The 24,416-nt window shown below is 39.6% G+C and overlaps 1 protein-coding gene across 3 annotated transcripts in view; it reads left to right on the forward strand.

Annotated features, from left to right (window-relative positions):
• Window positions 1–24,416, forward strand: part of LOC136864314 (tyrosine-protein kinase transmembrane receptor Ror) — a 245,381-nt gene that overhangs the window by 203,958 nt on the left and 17,007 nt on the right. For all 3 annotated transcript variants that reach the window (XM_067141132.2, XM_067141130.2, XM_067141131.2), the window contains 2 exons: window positions 12,036–12,171; window positions 16,441–16,573. In XM_067141132.2, coding sequence (XP_066997233.2) covers window positions 12,036–12,171; window positions 16,441–16,573 — 269 coding nt within the window. The remainder of the gene's footprint in view (window positions 1–12,035; window positions 12,172–16,440; window positions 16,574–24,416) is intronic.

Here is a 24,416-nt window from a genome sequence, read left to right on the forward strand (position 1 = left end):
TTACAGTAGAAGGTACAAATTAAGTAGATAAGATATGATGAACTATAACATTCTTTAAACTGCTAGTCCTTAAATTTACAGTTCCCAGCATATACGATACCGAACAGGTTTTACAAATTGACCTTATTAAGCTCGTGGGCTTATGCAAAATTCTCCAAGAATACACAATAATGTTAAATAAGACAATTAGGAAAGGGAAGGGGGAAGAGTAATTTTCTGAACCCAAAACACACCTTAAAGTTACTGTGGGGAAGGGTCTCAGCAGAATTTGCAATCCATGAGGTACATAAAGTTCGTAGTTTTAGAAAGCAAATATATCTCAATCTCTCAACTTAACTCGACGGAAACATGATGAAGCTTGTGGAAGTGAGAGCCAGCTCTTTCCATAGATCATGCCATGACAGTGCCGGATCTTCCAACACAGTGGTGTAGTTTTCCCCAGCGAATTGCAGAAGAGACGAGTTAAATGCAGGGTGTCCACAATTAAAGTTATTGTATTCAGCGCGGTACAGCATGGGCTGTATTGATCGTAGGAGTCTGAAACTTTGCAGATATGCTAACTAAGCAATGCACTTGCGAATTATGCCACAAAAATTATTAGTTCCAAGTTTTGCCACCAGGCGAAACTATGGCACTGTAAGTGATCAGAACGTGTAATTTTCCATAACCCTGACATCAAAATGTTCTTCCGGTACAATTGTGTTGTCAATTCCTTGATGTGAATCTTCGTTGTAATGTAAGAAAGTTGAACTGTTCTGTATGAAACGTAATGCCTAATGGGAAGGGAGACCGTTTGCACTATTAGTGAAGTTGTTTTATCTGAATGGCAGCAATAGCAACGCTGCATTGCGGGAATATCCCTGACAGAAACAGCAGAGAAGAGGTTCCATGACAAGTAATGGGCTGAAGAAAATGATTAAGAAATTCGAAAAAACATGTAAATTAGGTGTCCCACCAGGGAAAGGACGGTGGCCCATTCCCATGGATGTTGTTGATGAAGTTGCTGTAGCTGTAGCAGACCATGCAGCACATTGTCCCAATTCTGTAACCAGTGCTCGAGTTGTGTCACGTTAATTGTCGCTACCCTGGTTAACAGTTCACAAGATTTTGCGGCGCATTTTACACTGGTATCCCTACAAACTTCATGCTGTTCAGAAATTGAAACTCCAAGATGTTGCACAACAGCTGTGACTTTACCCTTCGTTTTCTGGCACGCGTGGAAGTGGGCAACATGTGGCCGCGGAATATCCTGTGGACTGACAAAGCACATTTTATTCTGGAGGGTGCAGTGAATGCATAGAACTATCGCTCATGTGGTTGGATACCTCCAAACGTTGTGCAGGAACAACAATTGCATTCAGCTTACATTACTTTTTGGTGTGGTTTTACAAGCTCCTTCATTCTCAGTCCACTTTTGTTTGAAGAGATGAACCATCGTGGGCCTGTAAGGTCTACAGTGACATCTCCCTGTCATAGGGACCTCCTTGTGCAATACGTGATTCCAGCTTTGCAGGAATGCAACTTGATCACACAGATATTTTCATGCAAGATGGGGCAACACCACATATCATTCGCTAGGTGAAAGAATTGCTTTGAGAAACCTTCAGTAATGACCGCATTATCTCTATGCATTTCCCAGATGCGTGGCCTTCGAGATCTCTTGAACTAAATCCGTATGACTTCTGGTTGTGGGGATTTTTGAAAGATCATGTTTATCAGGGACATACCCGGTCTTTGCCTGGTCTAAAGGCTAGCATACGATGACACGCCGCTCTGATTTCACCCGATATGCTGTGCGCAACTGTCGACCATGGTGGGTTACAGATGTACCATGTTGCTTAGTTTGGAGGCCATATTGAACCGTGTTTGTGAATATAAATGCTAATAAACCTCCCAGAACTGCCGTTGTCACATGTTTGATCTTTACTGCCTTTTTACTGTGACCTCTACCGTTGCTTAGAGCACCTTATTATCGTCTCGCGGCACAACTTGGAACTAATCATTTTGTGGCATAATTCGCAAGTGCATTGCTTAGTTAGCATATCTATGAAATTTCAGACTCCTACGATCATTACAGCCTGTGCTGTACTGTGCTGAATACCATAACTTTTAATTGTGGACACCCGGTGTAAAAAAGAAGGGGCGAAGAGAAGGTTCTGGAGGGAGCACGTCATGTGATGAATCGTGCAGTAACGGCATGACATAAAAGCAGGATGGAGAGAGAAAGACAGAGAAAAGGGCGAGCAACCAGAAATGTAAAGAGTGAAGGTGAAGATGAAAGCAGGGGGCAATGTAGCAGAGCAGGAATGCTGAGAATCAGGGGTTGAGAAACATTTCCAAGTAAGATTCATCACATAACTTCACTGAAATGTCACAGTATCTCTATCCATGTCTGTTCTCACCCAAAACCTTCCCCTTTTATATTCGTAGCATTGAGTATGACTTCAGTTTGTCATCAGAGCCGAGACCAACTGAAAGAATATTTCATAACCACTTCATTCAGGAGTTAAATAAGTATGAAGTATTGTCATAGCTTATGGAAGGGGAACTGTGCGCTCTTCTCCTTCACCCTCAAGCCGACTGAAGAGAGCGGTGGTTCTTCCACCGGGAGGAGCACAATCGCCTCGGTCGCCAGCAGATGAGACTTGTCATTACTGCGTGTTACATTTGTGTCAAGTTATTGGAATTTATATTGCTTTTCATTGTCGCTGTTAAGAGGTTTAGGCAGTTTGCATTATTCATGTACTCATTAGTGAATAGTGTAAGTTGTGTTACGTCTTTTAAACAGTAGGTTACATCGCAACTGTGCTTGAAGACTGTACGGGAGGTACTGCCGCAACATGGCCGTGTGTTTTGTAACTGGATGTAGATCTTCAGGTAAGCATTTATTTAGACTCCCTAAAGAGAGTAGTATTCGCCTGAAATAGAAGGAAGCCTGTCTAAAGAAAAGACGGACAACTGACTCATCCTAATTATTTCATGTGTGATATTCATTTTCTCGATAACTCTTTTATAAAAGTAGACTCATTTATAGTGAATGGTGAAAGAGTAGAGATACAAAGACAGCGTTGAAAATTAAAACCAGAAGCTTTCAACCCATATATATTTCCTTTTCTGCCCAAAATCTCTATATGGCAGTTCAGAAACATGCCTCTCCAGTGAAGAAGCAATCCATGCAAACAGAAGTCTATTCAAAGCCCCAATCCGAACGTGTAAGTTTAGCAGTTGAAGATAGCCCTGAAGCTAAAAATGCTAAAATTGCTTTGTTAAAGAGTAGATTGAAGAATCGGAAACGTAATTTCATTAGAACATGGAATAGACTATATATCCCTAATGCTGAAATGCATTCCTTTCAAAAAAGAAACATTTTAGATATAAAATCAAGGGGCAGTTTCACACAATAAAAACAGTTTGTTTCTCTCAGCAAAAAGCAGAAAATTATATTCAATACAGTGTTAAAAAATGTCAAGTAAAGTGTAAAAAAAAAAAGAATGAGATACATGTAGTTATGAAATTCTCTTGGATTCCTTTCTTTTAAACCTCCATTAAACGCGCCGCGGAGTAAGAGTCCGCACTTTATTATTCTTTGGTATTACAGGCCGAAAATGCAAGGCAGAACGGTCTGCCTTCTTGTAGCTTCCCTCTGCAACAATACAAAGGCCGTGACGGCGTGAGAATGTCTGAGTAATCGCCGAGCTGTTGATTACAGAAGTTTATTTTGTCAACTGCAGACTTGCGGAGTCTGAGTCCGCAGGCATGTATTGGTGATTTGTTAATCTTACTCACTCTTTTGGTAAGTCACCCATTGTTTCGTTACTATTTATTATAAAATTATATACTTTTACTACCTACAAGTGCAGTAGCGGGATCATTTTGATATATTTTATACTTGTGATTATTTACAGTGGGATAAACACGATATTACAAAATGAGCTATGAATAATTATTTTGCGTCCTCTTTCCAAGGAGTTGGTGCGATTTATTCCGAGAGTTATGGATGAAATCGAGCAGTGGTTGGACGACGATAAGTTGGTGCGAGTGATGACAGTGATCGGGACGTCGTAAACGATAGTGATCAGAATTCTTGGAGCGAAGAGTCCATGTGTAAAGAGGACGTGACTGAAAGTAAGCAGCATGAAATGTAAGTTGGAAAGGACGGGACCCAGTGGAATCATCGGCCTCTAATGAATCTTAATAGTAGCGCCAGGTAACCTGAACATAATATTATAAAACACTTGCCTGGAGTAGTAGGAGTTGCCTAGAATACTGAGACGCCAGTTGAGGCTCTGCAATTGATCTGTACCGACGAAATGCTACAAGAAATCGTAACATGCACAAATCGCTATATATACCCTTGTGTCATACAGGTCAAGAAAAGACAAAGTTGTATGAGTTCCACCTACTTTCCGTGAAGACCATTCTATTGATGGCGATTCAGATGGATCAAAACCCTCAGTGATTACCTTCTATAATGACACGAAGTCGGGCGTTGATAAGGTGGATGAAATGAAATGCACTTACTCCATGGCAAGAACATCACGATGCCGTGACTTCTTCCGTGCGATATACATCAATTAATAGAATGTAACGGTTACAATATTTTATTCCAAGAAGTATACTAATAACCAATTATTGTTAATTTAAAATTAGTTTTACTAAGTCCTGTGATTTGCAGTTGATAAGTTCTAATTTATCCTAAAGGACTGAAATGTTCTTGTAAATGTAGATTATATATAAATTTATCAATATAAATAAAATGAAAATAAAGTAATTACCATATAAGACAGATTGACAAAAAAGACAAATATGGAATTCTTGAAAAAATAATTGAAATGAATGGAATGGAAGCTTACAAACAATCGCGGACTGTCAGTCGGCGCACGTGTAGTGGTGTTACAACAGAGTGCGCGTTTAACGGCGGGTTAAAAATGAAGTCTCAAAAATTTTATTGGCACTGCTTAAATCATTACTTGCTGTCTTAACCTTCTGAAGCTCATTTGAGAAAATTGGTGAAAGGGTGTGAGCTATCCAGGAGATGGTGGGTTCAAGCCCCACTGTCAGCAGCCCTGAAGATGGTTTTCCGTGGTTTCCCATTTTCACACCACATAAAAGCTGGGTCTGTACCTTAATCAGGGCCAGGGCTGCTTCCTTCCCACTCCTAGGCCTGTCCTATCCCATCATCGCCACAAGACCTATCTCTGTCAGTGCGACGTAAATGCAAATTGTACAAAAAGAAAGAGTTATCTTAGATATCACTTTAGAAGTGTGTGAATATTTGTGGGAAAACAATTACAGCTACATTTTGACAGGAAAGTGTATTCAAATTCCCCTAGAGTACCATTTTGGTGTACTGTGATATATGACAAAGTTGTGATGATCATCTGTTCACTATTTACTTCCTACATGTACATATGTTACAGTCCATTTACTTACCAACTAAATTTGCTTTATCCTCTGGCAGACTCTATGAGTACCGAGCTGAATCCCCCCTTAACGTCTCTTATAATTCATATGCGTACTTTTGCAAGAACAATTGAGTACAAAAACTATGCATTGAAAACGTAACTTGAAAATAAAATTGGGGAAAGCATTGTGAATCTTGAAGATGAAATTCAAATACCAGACTGGGAAAACAGTTCATATGACTTCAGTCAGCACAGTTTTGGCAAATAATGCTTAATGTGTTATTTAGAGAGATACATAATGCAAAATATTTCAAAAGTGATGCAGTGTAAATTATGCCTACCATTCCTCCACGGCAAACCGGCTGGTAATGTACCAGTACCCGCTTCACTAACACTAATTAAAGATTACAAGTCTGCACAGGGCAGCTACATATCTTACGTTTGCATCGGAAAGTGTTAATAATTTGCTGTTGCGAGTGGAAAAGGTTCTTGCGGAAAAGCTATCGTGTGCTAAGTTTGTGGGTTCTTACATTTTTTGAGTGTTTGGATAGTTAAGATGTTATAAAAGTGATGATGTCACCATTGGAATGCTGTGAAGACCATGTGCTGTGTATGCTGCCTAAACTTGCATTTTTCTACCTTAAGTGGCAATTCTTCTTCTTCTCCTTCTTCTTCTTCTTCTTCTTCTTATTATTATTATTATTATTATTATTATTATTATTATTATTATTATTATTATTATTATTATTATTATTATTCACAAAGGAGATACGACGAGAGCTGGCTACTTTCTAGACTCTTAAATCATCTTGAGAGCGCTCTAAAGTGTCCTGCTGCTGAAATAATCTTTGAACGCGAGTTGTATGCATCAGTTTATTATGTAGATAGAAGCAATGTTATTACTGTACATGCCTTTATTAATTGCACGGTGTAACACAGATGTTGCTATCACCGTCTCTGCTCAGTCAACGGTAGCTCGCAGAGAGCGCCCACTTCCCCTTCTCTTTTCTTCTTCATTCATTCCCTTTTCGACATTCTCTCTGGGTAGGGTAGTGTACCAAAGCCCCTCCCTCCACCTTACTCGATCTTTCTACCACTCCTCTTCTAGTACTTTATTGCTATCAATTCCTCTATTTGCAATACAGTCCACAACAGATCTCCTCCTTCTCATTCTAGGCTGTCCTCTAGGCCCCTTTGCAGTCTCTGTATCCATGAATGTTCTCTTTAGTATTCTCTCTCCTGGCATTCTCATCATGTGTCCAAACCATTTTAGCTTTGCTATATCAATCTCTTCTTGAAGTTTACACACTCCCACACTTCTCCTTATTCCTAATTTTATATTTTATCTTATCTTGTCTTTCACTGTATGCTCCTCAAGAACCTTATTTTAGCTGCTTGTATCTTACTTCTGTTCCGCTCAGTCGCGTCCAGGCTGCTGAAGCATAGGTCAGTACAGGTTTATAATAGGACAAGTATAAAACCTTCTTGCACTTCATTGGCACATCTTTGTTCCATACAATGTCTCTCACACACTCTATGCGCTATGGTATTGTATTAAAATATGGTGTTACCAAATTTGCTCCTTAAGGCAAATTGATGTCTGTGTGTGAAAAAGTACAATATGTTGTATTAATTTTTGATGTGCCAGAGTCTGCCTGCTGTCATTTCTTGATGGATACAGTACTTTTGCATCCATCTCTTGGCACAGGCCAGAGTAAAGTGTAGCTTCCACCAAAGTCCCAGTCAACATCCATGGCTATGACAATATGGAAGCTGCTGGTGTATGGGTAGTGCTGAGTAATGACATTCGGAGCATGACTACTGCATCTGGGTGTTATGAAAGGTGCTGCTCATAGGGTCAGTCGTGCTGCAATAGTACTTTCTGACCCAGTGAGGAAAGCAATGGCAAACTACCTCACTCATCTTGCCTAGTACGCCTCATTTTGGTGCTGCCATTGGTTTTTGGGGTTTCCTTATAACCGCATAACCTTTGGTGGTGCTATTTGAGGATCCAACCAGCCTCTGGGCTGATGACTTACCAGACAGACAGTGCCAGAGTAGATAATATGGCATTTACAAAAATGAGCTAATGTTTTGTTTAACAATTGCAAAAAGCAACTTATTTTTGAAAAATTTGCATCACTTCATACTCTCCAATCACACGCTGATATATTAGTTGCTAGTTGTAGGCTCAGAATTCTATTGTGAACAACAGAGGTAATGTCCAAATTGTCCATCACAAGTCCAAGCCAGTTATCTCTAAAGAATGGCTTATACTGCGAAAACAGCGACTCCACATCACAGGATGTCGGACGTGCATAATTAGAGAGAGGAATGTCACCAACATTAATGCAATCAATTTCACCAACATGAGCACTCTCTGGTAATTTAGCAACTTTGCTTTTTTTTTTTTTCCCTCTTCCTGTAAGCTCTCTGTTTTTCCAGAACAAATTTTGTATATTTGACCTTTAACAGTCAATCTAACTGAGAGGCCGAGAGTGAATCTAGTTTATTTCCAACAGCATGCACCTCCTTCACTATTTTGGTCAACAGGTTTGTTGATTTTTCAAGATTGTATTATGGTTGTATACAAGAAACTTAAATTGTTAGATATGAATGTCAAATAATTTTTCAAAGAGTTGTGTTTCTGGTAACTCGTGAAGAATCTCAAATGACGGCGTGTTGCTTTTATCAAGTGCATTTACAATGGATGCTAAACTTTTGAAATTGTCTGTGTAGTGTATGACAATGCTAAGTCGGGTACTCCACCTTGTAACAGTAGGCAGAGGTGGAAGCTCAACACCAGGGTTTTTCTCTTTAAATAGGTTGATTCTTGAGGGTACTTTTACAAACACCTTTTTGCCATTAGATGCTAATTTTTCATATTTAGGATACTTAGCCTATACAGTACAGTTTCACATAAAGTACACTGGTTATGTGTATCATTTTCAGGAAGCTTCCCGAAAGGCCATTGGTTGCTTTTTTCATGTAAGCTCCACTATCAGTAAGTCAAAGCAATAAATAATCATATTTTACAACTTCTGTCCAATGTAAGTGCGTGGCTTCAGTAATCAACCTAGCTACAGTGACATTGTTTGCAGCCAGGCATTTCTTAACGTGCTAGCAAATAAGGATGTTCTCAAGCAGTTTTGTCATTCTTCAACACACCAATTATAATATTTCCCACGTCTCTGCCACTTGAATCAGTAGTTTCATCAATGCTCGTGCACAGTTTTTTGCTATCATATACTGCCTGAATTCTTTGTTAAGTTTCTTCATAACTTTAAGAGATAGCTTTTCCTTAATGGGGATTCATCTGGAGGCTCAGTTAATGCGTGTTGTTAGGAAATTTTTCAGTTCCAGATTATTTATTTTGCCAAGAGGAATGTCAGCGCAAACAAATGTTCTACATACATGTAAATAATACTTGGTGTATTTGGATAGCCTATATCTGAAGAAGCTTGTTCATCTATTAATAATTACTGCAAAAGCACATGTGAAGGAGGTGAAATGGGCTTATTTCCAGACAAATGCTGGGTTACTTGAGAACGTTGACCTGCATGAACTGTTTTACCACATGGTTGGCAAATTAATACTTTTCTATTGGTAGGAAAAACATCTTTAAATTTCTCTACATATTGTTGAAGACGCGACCTTGTAGTCGACTTCATTTTTGGCATTGTTTTGTGGATTAAGATATTTTTTTACGGTGATGAATCACTCTTTCACTAAAAGGAGAATAGCCACAGACACTGAATTAATTGTTTCTTCTATCTTATAAATTCAGAGAAAATTACACAACCGCGGGAATTGTATATGGACTAGGAGAACTAACCTTACTTTTATGAGTGACACACTACCGCTACCTACTGTTGGGGGAATATCTTTCCAGTGCGCAGTTTAATATTTGGTATTCTCAGTCACGTTTTCTATCTGTGATTGCCTTTCACTGACATTCTATAGACGAACCCTAGCAAGCTGACTAGTACGAGTGAGCTACAATCCTAGCTAACTCAATCATGGAGGGAACAACTTGTGCAGCAAATCACTGTCTAAAGGTAACGAACGACAAGCCAGTGACCAGCAAACTGTCGAACTTCCAGAGGGAACTCCATAAATAACCAAACATTCTGAAATATGATGATAGATATATTGTTAAAAACAATACCGTAATCGTAAAATGTGAATAAGAGTATCATTTTATCACATTGCTGATGGAACCTGAATCTACTCTTGTTTGGCTAGCCGACCGTTGCTGGCTGGTCCCGAGTTGACTTGTGTTAGTGAGACTTGTACATTTGGTGACATCAGTTGGACTTTGCTAAATTAGCTGGTGGTCAAGGTTGATAGAATCTTCGTGTTGAAGGTTTTGCTTATTCCATGCTTTTCTTTTCATTGTTCTTATGTTTTATGATACATTTACTTTGTTTTCACACTTCATATTAACATTGTTGGAAGAGCCATGTGGTGCGTAAGATTGCTCTTCCCAGACTTACCGCATGTTTAGGTCCAGACAAAATATTTGATACCGGGTGAGTTGGCCGTGCGGTTAGAGGCGCGCGACTGTGAGCTTGCATCCGGGAGATAGTGGGTTCGAATTCCACTATCGGCAGCCCTGAAGATGATTGTCCGTGGTTTCCCATTTTCACACCAGGCAAATGCTGGGGCTGTACCTTAATTAAGGCCACGGCTGCTTCCTTCCAACTCCTAGGCCTTTCCTATCCCATCGTCGCCATAAGACCTATCTGTGTCGGTGCGACGTAAAACCACTAGCAAGAAAAAATATATATTTGAATTGTATGCAGATAAGTATTTAGAATGCCTAAGTACATTCAAGAATGCGAGTTCGATATTGAAAGAACTTCTGAAGAAAGTGTCATTAGTCATTAGTCATGATGAAGATATACACCTTTTCGAAACAATGTGGAAGTGTGGTGGTTGCAGATGTGGCTGAGAGTGATGTGAGAGTGAATGGAACTGATTCTTCTTTGTCATCTAATTAGTGTTTGATAAATAATATTGCACACACATTAGAGGGTTTCTCAGAAGTTTTAGGCATAACAGTAAGGCTTGATGAATCTGAAAGATATTGAACAATTAGTAGGTCTTACTTTTTGATGATTACTTTTTTGAACATGCAACAGAGGAAACGAAATTGTATCACTAGCAAACTGCTTCAACACATAAAATATACCATGAGAGCTTGAAGTGGTCCTATGAAACTGGCAGTGAGATGAGGAAACCTGTTTGCTTTGATGGGGCAGGTAAAGATGTCGTGAACAGTGCCAAATGGAGTGAATCAAGTTACGCTTGCACACGTTGTTTTCTGCCCCTTCACAGATGTCGTTGCTACACAACCTACCATATTAGAAAACATTATTAGGACTCTTTCCGAAGGCCTCCAGTAAATTTCATCGCAGTCAGTCCAAGGTTAGTGAAGCAAGGATTGTTTGATTCTGTGCAGTGTGTGGAGCACCTGGTCAGCAATCTTTTATAATACAGAACCATTTTAAATTTTATTGCTGATTTATGTTCTTATTATGTATTTTCTTTAAATATGTATTGCCTTAAAAATTTTATGTAAGTATGGTATGTGTTCTTATGTGAAATAAAATTAGGTTTTACGCTTCCATTTTCACAATAGGAATAAATATGTATAAACTTTGTAAATTGTTTTAAAACATATGCAAAATTAGCATGTAATTACATAAAAATCCGCTCCCTATTTATAACATCCAACCTTTACTCACTAAATTATTTAAATATTCTTTTTCATCCTCCACTATTCCGTAGATGAAAATAATTTTTCTCCTTATTTCCTGGCTGAGTGTTTCCTTGTTTCAACTCTTCCTCTACTTCCTTCACTTTATCCTGTAGTAATTCTACTTCACCAGAATTCTCCACAGTCTTGTCTGATATTATTCTTAGCTCTTTGATCTCCTTCATACTTCTGCTCGCAGATTAGCTCTGTTGTTTGTTTATCCAGACAAGCCTCTCTATTTCCTTGGTCTTTTCCATTTTTTCCTAGCCAATTGCTTACACTGGTTCAGGTTTTATTCCTACACCTCCTATCACAAGTAGTACTGTGGCTACTACAGTCGCCATCTGAGTTACCATCAGCCCAGTTTGCTGCAGGTGAATCTTCCCGCTTGCCACACATACATACTTTGTGACATCAACCTGTGGCTACCTGTTACTGTTGAACAGCAATTCCCATATTCCTTGCTCGGCACTCACAGTACAGTACAACCTCTTCCTTCACTAGCTCGATTACAACTTAGTTATACTACATGCATATGTAATGGAAAGGAAACAAACATGTGTATATAAATGTGCATCAAGGGTGGGAAGTAGGAAGGTGACTAGAACACGCAAGTGATCACTTCCTACCGCCATGTTGATAGACAAGGTCTGCTAATCATTCAGTTATTTTTTACAGTAGATCTATTTCCTGAGCACATGGCTAGCCCGAAGTTGGCGGTGGTCATGGTGATGGTGGGGAGAGTTAGGAATTATCAGAAAGAAGGAATAGATCTTGGGGAACTTAATAGTTTTCTAATGATATTTTGGTATACAGTAATTAATTATGTACTTCTATGACATTTTATATTTGTTGTTTACTCTTTTCAGGTATGGAGTACCTTTCTAGTCATCATTATGTACACCGCGATTTAGCTGCACGTAACTGTTTGGTTGGAGATAATTTAACTGTGAAGATCTCTGATTTTGGGCTTTCAAGAGATGTATATTCCTCAGATTATTACAGGTTTGTATATTATTCATGACTTCATAGAATTTATGATGACACATAAGTAACCGAGCATGTTGGCTGCCCGGTTTGGGTCATATAACTCTGAGCTTGCATTCAGGAGATAGTGGGGGAGAGGCGGGGGACAGATTGATAGACATGGATCGATAAAGGAACAATCATAAAGCTTTTCCCATCTGTAATTTCAGTAGTTACATAATACAATATTTATAGTAAACTTGAATACAAACATAGGTGCAAACTGCTGAATAACATAATTCCAAAGTTAAGTACAAACTCAACTGCAAACTTTGGTACAAACATAAATGATGTAAACATAGGTGCTCAGTACTGAGCTTAAGGAGTAAGAAACCAAAAGAAGATAACAACTGTCTATCCTTAATGTTGAAAAGCAATGATAATCAATACAGAAAGCATAGTAACAAAATGTTCCAAAGGAACTTTCACTAGGAGCATACTTAGGTTATGAGCCATATTCACTTCACACTAATACGTTGCACAGTGACACTTACTTAATTCATGCTGCCTGTCACTGCCACAAGCACTAAGCTTTAATACAGCAAACACTTCAAAAAAGACTTGCACACCAGTACTCACAACTAGTGATGTAAGAAAGGCATTGGCACCGTGCTTTGACACCAAACCTTTAACAACTTATTCACAATAAATGTAGTCAATAAGAAAAATGTTCCTCTGTTGACTGAAAAGAGTGGTGTAGTTTTTTATTATTTAAAATGGTATCATAGTAGCTCTTGAAGCTCCAAGAGGAAATTTTATTGTAAAAAAAACACTTATACAAAATGTAATTGATTTATATCAAATATGTCATTTTGCCAAGTTTGTCCTTATGTTATGAGTACAGTATACTATCTGATTTGCCGGGCTGAGTGGCTCGGACAGTTAAGGCACTGGCCTTCTGACCCCAACTTAGCGGGTTCGATTCTGGCTCAGTCTTGTGGTATTTGAAGGTACTCAAATAAGTTATCCTCATGTCAGTAGGTTTAATAGCACTTAAATGAACTCCTGCGGGACTAAATTCTGGCACCATGGCATCTGCGAAAACCATAAAAGTCGTTAGTGGGACGTCAAGCCAATAATATTATTATTATTATTATTATTATTATTATTATTATTATTATTATTATTATGTGGTTTAAAATATTTGTAATTTGTGTATACGGCTGCCCATTATTATATAATATAATAAGTAGTATTTATTATATTTTCAGGTATAAGATTAAACTGATAATAGTAGTATTTCAGATAATTATTTGTGATAGTGGTAGAATGGTTGATTGAACAACAACGCTTCAAAGGGAAACCTTCTGCGAACATCCGGGTTGTTATTGCCAGCCCTCAGGCCACCGTTGGCGCAGTGACAAGCAGTTGCTCCCAGGCTGTTCTAGAGCGTCAATCTTGCACATGTCTGTTTTAGACCAATCAAGGCTTACACAAGCATGCCATTTTATTTCTTGCTTTTCATCTGACCATCTATTAATCCCATGCATTTTCAAGAAATCTACACCCATTTCTCTTCTAATTCAGGTGGTGGTGTTTTTTTTTCCTCAGGATATTTTTTCTTTCAATTCTTAATGGAAACTGTACACTAAAATGCAACTGCCTTTCCTTTTATCTAATGATCTTAGATCAAAGACTGTGTATCATACCATTTATTTAATGTATTTTCATTACCATTGAAAGAGAATTTTCTGTTTATAACATCCAACCTTTACTCACTAAATTATTTAAATATTCTTTTTCATCCTCCACTATTCCGTAGATGAAAATAATTTTTCTCCTTATTTCCTGGCTGAGCGTTTCCTTGTTTCAACTCTTCCTCTACTTCCTTCACTTTATCCTGTAGTAATTCTACTTCACCAGAATTCTCCACAGTCTTGTCTGATATTATTCTTAGCTCTTTGATCTCCTTCATACTTCTGCTCGCAGATTAGCTCTGTTGTTTGTTTATCCAGACAAGCCTCTCTATTTCCTTGGTCTTTTCCATTTTTTCCTAGCCAATTGCTTACACTGGTTCAGGTTTCATTCCTACACCTCCTATCACAAGTAGTACTGTGGCTACTACAGTCGCCATCTGAGTTACCATCAGCCCAGTTTGCTGCAGGTGAATCTTCCCGCTTGCCACACATACATACTTTGTGACATCAACCTGTGGCTACCTGTTACTGTTGAACAGCAATTCCCATATTCCTTGCTCGGCACTCACAGTACAGTACAACCTCTTCCTTCACTAGCTCTATTACAACTTAGTTATACTACATGCATATGTAATGGAAAGGAAACAAACATTTATTTGAAAGAGAATTTTCTGTTTACCAGCTACCAGATTAAAAATTTTCTGAAGTTTAGGGCAAGGTTTTGGAATTCCTTTCTGCTGATACAATGAAATGTACACCTAGGAGTTTCACGGCATCATATAAAACACTGTTGCTGCTCTTGTGAACATGAATGGATTGGCGCAGTTTTGTGATATTGTGATTTCTTACAAGATTGGAATGAGATTGGTGTAATATTTATAAAATATTACTTTGGATTAGTTTGTTTTTCCCTCTTTCCTTCTCTTTTGGACAGTTGTGACTTCTTTTTCCTGTGGAAAGTAATTATAACTCTCAGAAATTATCTTTGGCCTATTCCAAGCCAAATAGGGTTCTCGTTCCAAACAAGTGTACGAGTTTTCCGTGTCTCGTACTAAATTCAAAGCTATGAAAATTCCACTTGATTGCTCTGTTTTTAATTCTGTACAATTACACAGTTCAGAAAAATTAGGGGAACATGTTTTTGAACATATGCCATGCTCCACAAAACAATACTTCACATCCAGTATATTACCAACTAAACCCTTATTCTTTACCGTTGAAGTATACAAAAGAACATTGATGGATTCACGTTCATTTTCAGAAAACAAATGGAAATGTCCAAATAGAGGTGAAAACAAAGTGATAGCAGTCCTCCAGGGTGGATTTTTATCACAGTTGGAGAGATTCAGTATGGTGTATGTCCTCCCTGAGCATTTATCACAGCTTGGCATGTATGTGGCATGCTCCGTATAAGTCGACAGAGGTCACGTTGCGGTACCAGGTCCCATTCTTCAGTGAGAGTCTGTGGTGGAACAGGATGCCCACGAACACTTCTTTCAAGCCTATCCCACACATGCTCGATAGGATTAAGGTGAGAACTCACTGCTGGCCATTGCATCTCTTGAATGTCCAGTTCTCGCAAGACAGCTCTGGTGATTCACGCTATACGAGCCCTGGCATTGTCATGCATGAGTACAAATTCAGGGCCAACACCGTATACAGCAACCAACACATACTGTAGGAGTATCTGCTCGATGTACCCTGCACCATCACTGAACTTTGTCCAAATCGGTTGCCTTCCTGGACAATATTTGGCATGTACTGCTCGCCACGGCATCTCCATACACTTTGACATCCATCATGCTGTGTCAGGGGAAATCTGGACTCGCCTGTGAACATCACAGGTCTCCATTGGCGAAGTTGACAGTTGACTTGAGTACAGGCAAACAGAAGGCGAGCTGCGCGATGTTGCTGTGTTAAGCGGGGCACTCGAGCAGGATGTCTGGGTCGTAAGGACACTTCTCTTAACCTGTTCCTTACCGTCTGGTCAGACACCAAGACTCCAGTGACCCTCCTGAGGTCTTGTTGCAGTTTTCTGGCAGTTGCTGAATGATGCCACAATGCACAGATGGTCAGATATCGGTCATCCTGTGGGGTTATCATGCATCCACGACCTCGTCCAACCCTCCTTGTGAACTGGCCTGTCTCGTAGTGATTCCACAAGCATTGAATAACTGACAGAGAGACATTGAGATCCACAGCAACACGACAAAAAGTCCATCCTTCCTGGATCAAAGTGATGGCCCTTGCGACTTGAACCTCGTTACGATGTCTCATGGGATGTGCTGGTTTACGTACAGCATGCTCAGATGACCGCAGTTGTGTGTGTACCTCACGACAACACACGGACGCACCGCTGTTCACTTCGTTTTGAGGAGTCACCTGACAGTTTAATGCGTGGCTACGCCTATAGATGGAGTATAACTTTGATTTGACATACACTGAGTAGCTAAGGTCTATGACCATGTATGACCATTGGAACCCCATCTTCCAAATTAACGTTCACATACCAGACATTACAAAACATGATCCCCTAATTTTTTTTAACTGTGTATCATCATCATTGTCATCAACATAATTAATGTAAATTATTGGTTTATTTCCTCTCCAGAGTTCAGTCCAAGTCTCTTCTTCCTGTGAGATGGATGCCTCCTGAGTCAATTTTGTATGGCAAATTCACCACTGAATCAGATGTTTGGAGTTACGGTGTGGTTTTGTGGGAGATCTATAGTTACGGCTTACAGGTATGGAAAATAAGTATAAGATTTGAATTTGGCTGTGTGGTACGGCCCCTATAGTTGTAAGGTTGCATTTGGGAGATGGTTAACACAAACCCCACTGTCAGCAGCCTTGAAGATAGTTTTCCCATTTTCACGCCAGGCAACCATACCTTAATTACAGCCACGAAACTTCCTTCCCAGTCCTAGCCCTATCCTATCCAATCATCACTGAAATCCTATGAGAGTTAGTATAACATTAATCTGCTCATACCTCGATATTCTCTTCTATGATGAAAGTTGTATACATTCACAAACATAGTAACACTCAGAGAATTATTAGACCAGGAACACAACAGTAGCTTCTATCTCCAACAGGCCCATGTATTGTCTCTCCCAAGAACGGGCACGAGGTAGAATAAATAGTAGTTGGAGAGGAAGTGTGTCAAATGTGAAACACTGATATACATGCAAATGCTTCAACGAATAAACTGGACATTTGAAGAACCTTGTGGTATGATCGATGTGACTTCACAGGCCTTGATGTATGCTTGCAATGAATTAGTGGTGACTGAGTGAAGAGGGTAGAACCGGGTTGAAGAAAACGTAGGCAGATGATGGAAATTCTTGACCGATGAGTAGTTTTCATTTCAGTTTCAGAACAGTTGTCATTTTTACAAAAGTGAATTTGACTTTTTGACTTTCAAATATGAAATTATTAATGCTGACGTGATCTTATTTCAGGAACATGGAATGAAATGTGATTTACAGGTCCAATGAACCAATCTGTCATGTGTATGCAGTCAATTCCATTGCTAGGCCCGTATTGATGGATTGATTAGGTGGAAGAATAAATTGCAATTTGTAAAATAGTCAGTTTGTCATATTATGATTTTCCTTAATATTTGGATAGAAACTAGGGTCCATCTGATTTTCAATTAAAGAATTTGAAATATATTACCAGAGATGCAAACTACTGCGGATTTTCCGTAGTTTCTACGATATTCTTACACATACTATGGCAATTTCACTAAATCAAAATGTTCCTTTATATATTCTTCATTTCGCTTGTGAACATTTATAAAGACCTTTTCGTAAGCAGGAGACTTGCTGTTAGAAAATAGTTCTTCAAAAAATGACTAGGTAGAGACATTTGTATACAAACTCTAACACAGAATGTAACATTCAATAACATCCTTTGATGCATGCAGATTCCCAGCAGATGTACTCATTTTTTTGCTGTATTACTGAGCCCTTAGTGAAGTGCCCATTTAGTTAATCAGTCATCTATTCGAACATATAAAGATGATTTTATTTCATTAAGTTCTAGTAACTTTCAGGGAACATCTACGTTCAGCAGCACATGTCTCAATTTCTGCAGGGAGCTTGAAGCTCTGGTTTGTTTGCTCGCCAGCTAAGTTTAGAAGGAGGAATTTCGACATGACGTACACAAAGCAGAAAAAGGAAACACTAGAACTCCAATGGCCAGATAAACGGACAACATTTTGGAGGCCTGGCCAGACGCTAGAGAGCTGGAGATATACGTTTGAAGTAAGCATCACAGTGCTGGACCAATGACATGATAATGTCATTGTCATTTTGTCTAGGCATTGGTCTATGCGAGTGATGGCCCCGATCGAGGTTACAACGCCATCTTACAGGACGAATTGATAAAAAGCGACGAGCGCGTGGGCTAGCAACCGTATTACTCGGCGAGATTCTGTGCAGGTAACATCGAGAGAAGTATTATTTACGTGAATGCGGGTCAGAACTTATGTTTCGTGATCGTGTGGGGACTTGAACTTTGGTTTAAGACGCTCAGTCTGCATTTCAATTATTCAAGATGTTAAACTTTTGAAAATGGCTTTTATTTTTCAATTTCCAGAAGGAAGAAAAGTTTCCAGATAGTCATTCAATGTTTAGCAGCTTGCCAGTGTAAATAAATTTTACGAGGACATCAAATTCAGTAATTTCCAGTCCAGCATTTAAATGGGAAATATTTGATCTAGTTACAGGATTAGATAAGAAGTTGTTCTGCGACTGAATGGGAACTGGTTTCACGGTCAGTGGAAATTACCCCGGCTGTAGTATTCTAGTAACTGGTGGGTTAATCCTGACCTAGTTTTCTACACCGTAAACGAGGGGATGTTTTAAACAACATCCTGAAGCAGCGACGGAGACTACGAGATCAGCACTTCAACGCCAGGAGGATGGAGACCCAAGGGCTGACCCAGTTCTTTACTTAAGGCTCCATTTTTGAGATGGCTGGCTAAAACGATGGGGTGCCAGCTGTCCCAAAGGCAGGCAGCAATAAATAAATAAGTGCAGGATTTTCAATGTAATTATATGATTGTGAACTTGTTTTAATGTTGCAAAAGGGGTTAGGTTAGTATTGATATTTCATTTCAGTAGATTTAGCTTTTGTTTGGAATGACTACGTCCTATTTAAAGTAAATGTTAGGAAGCTTGTTGATGTAAATACGAGGGTCGAGTCATGGCAACTATTTTGTTTTTCTCGCGAACAGGAGACAACACAGAAAATCTAAGATATGCATTTGGAAATATAGGGCATGAACTTATGCATAGTGCCTGAAGACAAATACTGACTTGAGGAGATTCTTGTTGGAAGAAAGTGACAGAACACAGGCCATTGGTAAACATTGTTTTATTATGGTATAGACAGCAAATACACAAGACTACGTACAAAGGACAGGTCTCCACTGGTTACAGACCTTCGAAATAATCACCCAAGGTTTCCACTGCGTTGCCAGCAGTGGGGCAGGTGCTGAATACCATTCGCTCCATGTGTATCGCTAACATGTCACACCTCTTTCCGAAATGCTGTTACGATGTGCTCTTTGTTAGCAAACCGTTTTCCACGTAATGGCTTCTTGACTTTGAGGATTAGATCATCATCACATGGCATTGGCATGCATTTCTGCCGCGGAGAACTGCTATTTTAATACACGATCGTTGCTCCTGCATGTTGACTTCCATTTTGTGATGCTCTCACTCACAGACTGAACTTGGGGGCATGCTAAGACCCACACTGTTGTTTACATAAACCATCTAGTGGCATCATACGCAAGTACATACCATACGTTTCCAAATGCATATCTTAGATTTTCCGTGTTGTCTCCTGTTCGCAAGAAAAAAATAGTTGCCATGACTTATGACTCGACCTACGTATAATTGTAATGTAAATGTGGAACGTTTGCATAAGGTCACAGCTTGCTTTCTTTCCATGTTATGAAGATTTTTAGCTGAGTGGTTAGCGTCATTTAATTTGATTTGTTTTGCTTTGATGTTTGAGACGCAGTGTACGTCTCTGGGCTTAAGTATAAATGTAAATAAGGGTCAAGTTAGTCAGGAAGGACTAGATTAAAGTATTATTAATGGGAGCTCAAAGTGTACAGAAACATGCCGTCACGTTTTCTGGGGTTTATTGCATGATGTGTGAATGAGAATGCGTGAGACGGTGGAGTTTGGATCCACAAATTTTGATAGTGTCATCTTCATGACTATTTTGAATATCAAGATGAGTGTAAATTAGAAATTGATTCATGAGTTCCTCGAACCTAGTTTCGTATTTCAAGTTTTGAATAATTAGAATCAATTTTCTGTAAAAAATTGTATTATTATTATTATTATTATTATTATTATTATTATTATTATTATTATTATTATTATTATTATTATTATTATTACACTGAAGAAAATGGAAATTGCAACACCCAGAAGGAGTGGTGCTACATTGCTGCAATTGAACTTGCAGCATGAGTGTTCAGTTGTGATTCGATGATTACACTTTCAGGTCCCTCTGACCGCAAGTCTGGACAACAATCAATACAGAATGCGCCCACCACGAGCTGCAATACATTGATGAATTCGTCGAGGCATGGAGTCAATAAGGCCCTGGATCGCTTCCTGAGAAATTGTGGCCCATGCTTGCTGCACTGCACGGATCAGTTGTTCCAGAGTTGTGGGTGGCTGAGGACGGTTGGCCAGGTGTCGACCCATCATGTCCCACACATGCTCGATGGGACTGAGGTCCGGGGATCTGGCGGGCCATTTTAAGGTTGTGATGTTGTGGAGAGTTTCTCTGGAGATGCGTGCAGTGTGAGCCCGGGCATTGTCCTGCTGAAACATCCCATTAGCAATGTTCGCCATCATAGGGACAACCACTGGATTGAGTACCCTATCAACGTACTGTCGAGCAGTCATAGTGCCCTCAACAAGCACTAATTGTGATTTCACATTAAAGCCAATAGCTCCCCAGACCATAATGCTTGGTATTGGCCCTGTGTGCCTCTCAACAATAAGATCTGGGCGGCCCCTCTCACCGGTACGTCGGCGCACACGATTCCGGCGATCACTGCGGGCAAGACAGAAGCGCGATTCATCACTAAAGACGACCCTATGCCAATTCGTCGACCCACGTCGATCTTTATCGACACCAGGCCAGCCTTACACGTCGCTGTTGTGGGGTCAGTGGAACACCTTCTGCAGGGACACGGGCTCATAAGCCAGCTGCATGCAGGCGATTACAACTGTTTGTTGTGTAACGTGGGGTGCCACAGCTGCTCGAATTTGCGCTCCTGTTGCATGCGGTTCCATCCGGGCCATCCGAATGATGCAGCGATCCTCTCTCACAGTTGTCTGTTGCGCTGGGCCTGTGCCAGGTCTACGAGTGTGGGTACCTTCATTTGACCACTGCTGCCATACACGTTGTACCATAGTTGCCTGTTGGCCAACACGTGCAGCGACAGTCCTTAGCGATAATCCAGTCTCACACAGCCCAATTATCTGAGCCGTCTCAAACGGCGACAGTTGTTGATAGTGTGCTCTTCTGTGTCGTCGAGGCATGTTTGACGGGGAACACTTCACTGCACAGACTGCACATCAACTAAGCTACACCAGAGTCCGTATACTGGAGTTGATTCCTCCGCGACCAATCACGTGGGGAGACCTGTAGAAACAATCCAATGGGTCTGAAACTTTGATCGTTTACATACCTACATGGCATCGTTCCATATCTTGAAAATCAACACAAACGACCAATGCATTCATGGTGTTGTAATTTCCATTTTCTTAAGTGTATTATTATTATTATTATTATTATTATCAATGCGAGTTTCCTGAGTTGTAAGTTTGAGATATTTCAGTAACTTTCAGATGTTCAGACCCGATCGATTGTCTATGTGGCAATTTCTTAGTTTCAAGTTATGGTATTATTACAGAGTTGGCCACTGTTTTATTCATGTTTAACTTTACAAGTGCGAGCGCTTTGATTTGTGACCAGTGCGGTCTTGTTTCTTTTCATGCAAGCGAATGTTAGACTTCATTTTATATACTTATTCACTTTGGCAACTTTAGGACAAGTGATATGTCTTAGTGTGATTTGAGTATGAGTTCCTCGTTTGAAAGGCCTGCATTTTATGATTGTGTAACTTGCCTCTGGTAGACTGTTGAGCAGCATGTGCAGAGGGTTGGACCCTGTGTTTTTGACGTTTGCTGCATTATTTTGGGAGAGTGAATCTCCGCCTTTGTGTCACTCAGCCATGTGTTGGCGAGGATGAGAAGCGTGTCTACCGAGGAGAGTTTTATTTTAGCGGCCTATACTTCGTGATTTTATTGGCTTTGTCCATGTCTATACAGTTGTTGTAGTAGACGGGATTTTTATATCACGACGTTTAGCTTGGATTTTCTTTTATGGTATAACTGTGCTGAGGAATAACCTTCTCTCCCCTCTCCAGTGTTAATAAAAGGTTCCATAGCGCCCCACTCACTCCGCCTTACTTCCCCCTCCTCTCTCCACGGTACAGCATACTAGATTTTAACATCCAATAGGAGGGTTCCACAACGCTCCACATGGCCCCTTCCATGCTTCCCCTCCCCTTCCGCAAGCAGTGTGCTATACCCAAAGCTTTCCATTTGGCTCTCCATGACCACAGTCCTGAAATAGTGTTTGGTGACAACGGACCTAGCTTTGGCAGTCTAGATAAGTACAGAAATGTTTCATTATATTAATACCTGTAGATTTATTTTTTGCCATTACTGGTTCATATTATCGCTAAACTTTCTATCAGAGACAATTTATGCAACATAAACAATACTGTACATATATAAGCATGTTTTAAAATGATTTGATAGAATCTGAGGATGTTCTTGTAGAACGAAACATGTCATTCGTTTTATAATAGTTTATATTTTTATAGATATGTTAATAGTGTTAGAATTTATATTATAATTGCATTGTGTTTGACAGACTGAAATTTTTTTGTTACATTTATCTACCAGAAAGAAGCGCTGCAGAATGCGGGTGTTTTAACCAGAGTGAATTAAATGTCTTAGTGAGGGATCTTGCCCTCGCTGAAGAGTTAGCAGAGTTCGTAGGTTTTAGACTCCAAGAAAATAACTGCTTTGCCCAGGTCATAATTATTTAACTTAATGTTAAAAATTATACCTAAATCTTTAAACGGTAAGACCCTATCCTCTTTTGCCTCCACATATATGATAGGCCGATGTTTCAAACTCTTTACTCCTGGAGAAAAGTGTGTATTTACATTTACTAACATTCAGAGACAATTTATTAATATTACACCATGACATTATCAGTGTCTTTTTGTAACTCATCCTGATCTTCATAGTCGCTTGTTACTTGTGAAGTTTCAAATCGTCAGCGAAAGAAAACATTTACACTGCCAATTATTATGTGGTAAATCATTAATTAGAAATAAAAGCAAAAGTGATCCAAGGTTAGATACTTACAGAACCCCAGACGGACTGGTAAAATTCTGATATTTCACTATTGAAAGAAACAAATTACTTTCGACTTTTTAGGTTTGAACACATTAACTGTTGTAACTGTTTACTAAAACCAAATATTCATTTAAGTAACTAAAGTTTTATGGCTGACCTTATCTAATGCTTTTTTCAAAATCCATATAAATAGCATCTCCCACGCTGGTATCTTCATCTTGTCGCGATGTGGGAGCTTGCGTGCCTAAGTGATCCTGAGAGCTATGCCGGCAGGAGCATAAGCTCCTGGTAGGACCACCCAAGCCGGACAGGTCAAAGGTGATAGGCCAGACTAAGAGGGATACCCTGGTCCTCCAGGTTGGAGGTTGATCATGGGGCTAACAACCCTATATCGGAAAAACAACTTGTTACGAAACTCACAGACAAGAATAGCTGGACTGATGATAATGGTAAACGACCCACGCGAGGAAATGGAAGATGCAAACGGAAATGTGATATGTATGTAGCAACCTGGAATGTACGAACCCTGAATAAACCAGCAGCCCTAAACAATCTGAAACAAGAAATGGAGAAATATAATATTGGAATAGCAGCAATTCAGGAAGTCAGATGGAAAGGAAATGGTGTTTTTAGAAGTGGTAGATATACAGTTGAAAGATAAAAAAACTGCGCAACTATATGAATGCAGGATGGAGAAGAAATTGGAGGCTAAACAACAAAGCTGGGCAGTGGAACACATCGAAGGAAAGTGGATTTTATTGAGGGATGCATTGCAGGAAACTGTGGATGAAGTACTAGGAGTGGAGGTAAAGACTGAAAGGCAAGGATGGTTTGATGATGATTGCAGAAGAGCAGTTGAGGAGAGAAATGAAGCAAGGAAGAAAATGTTTAGCAGGAAAACAAGAACACATGTAGAAGAATTTAGGAAGAAGAGGAAAGAGGCAGACAGAATTTGTAGGAGAAAGAAGAGAGAGGCAGAGAGGAAATGGATTACAGATTTGGAAGAACAATGTGATATGCAAGAAGTATGGAAGTTCTATGGGAAAATAAAGGACGTACAGAAAGGTTTTCAACCACATGCTGTATTCTGTAGAGATAAAGAAGGAAA

The sequence above is a fragment of the Anabrus simplex genome, chromosome 2 (genome assembly GCF_040414725.1).
Source record: "Anabrus simplex isolate iqAnaSimp1 chromosome 2, ASM4041472v1, whole genome shotgun sequence".
NCBI classification, from domain to species: domain Eukaryota; kingdom Metazoa; phylum Arthropoda; class Insecta; order Orthoptera; family Tettigoniidae; genus Anabrus; species Anabrus simplex.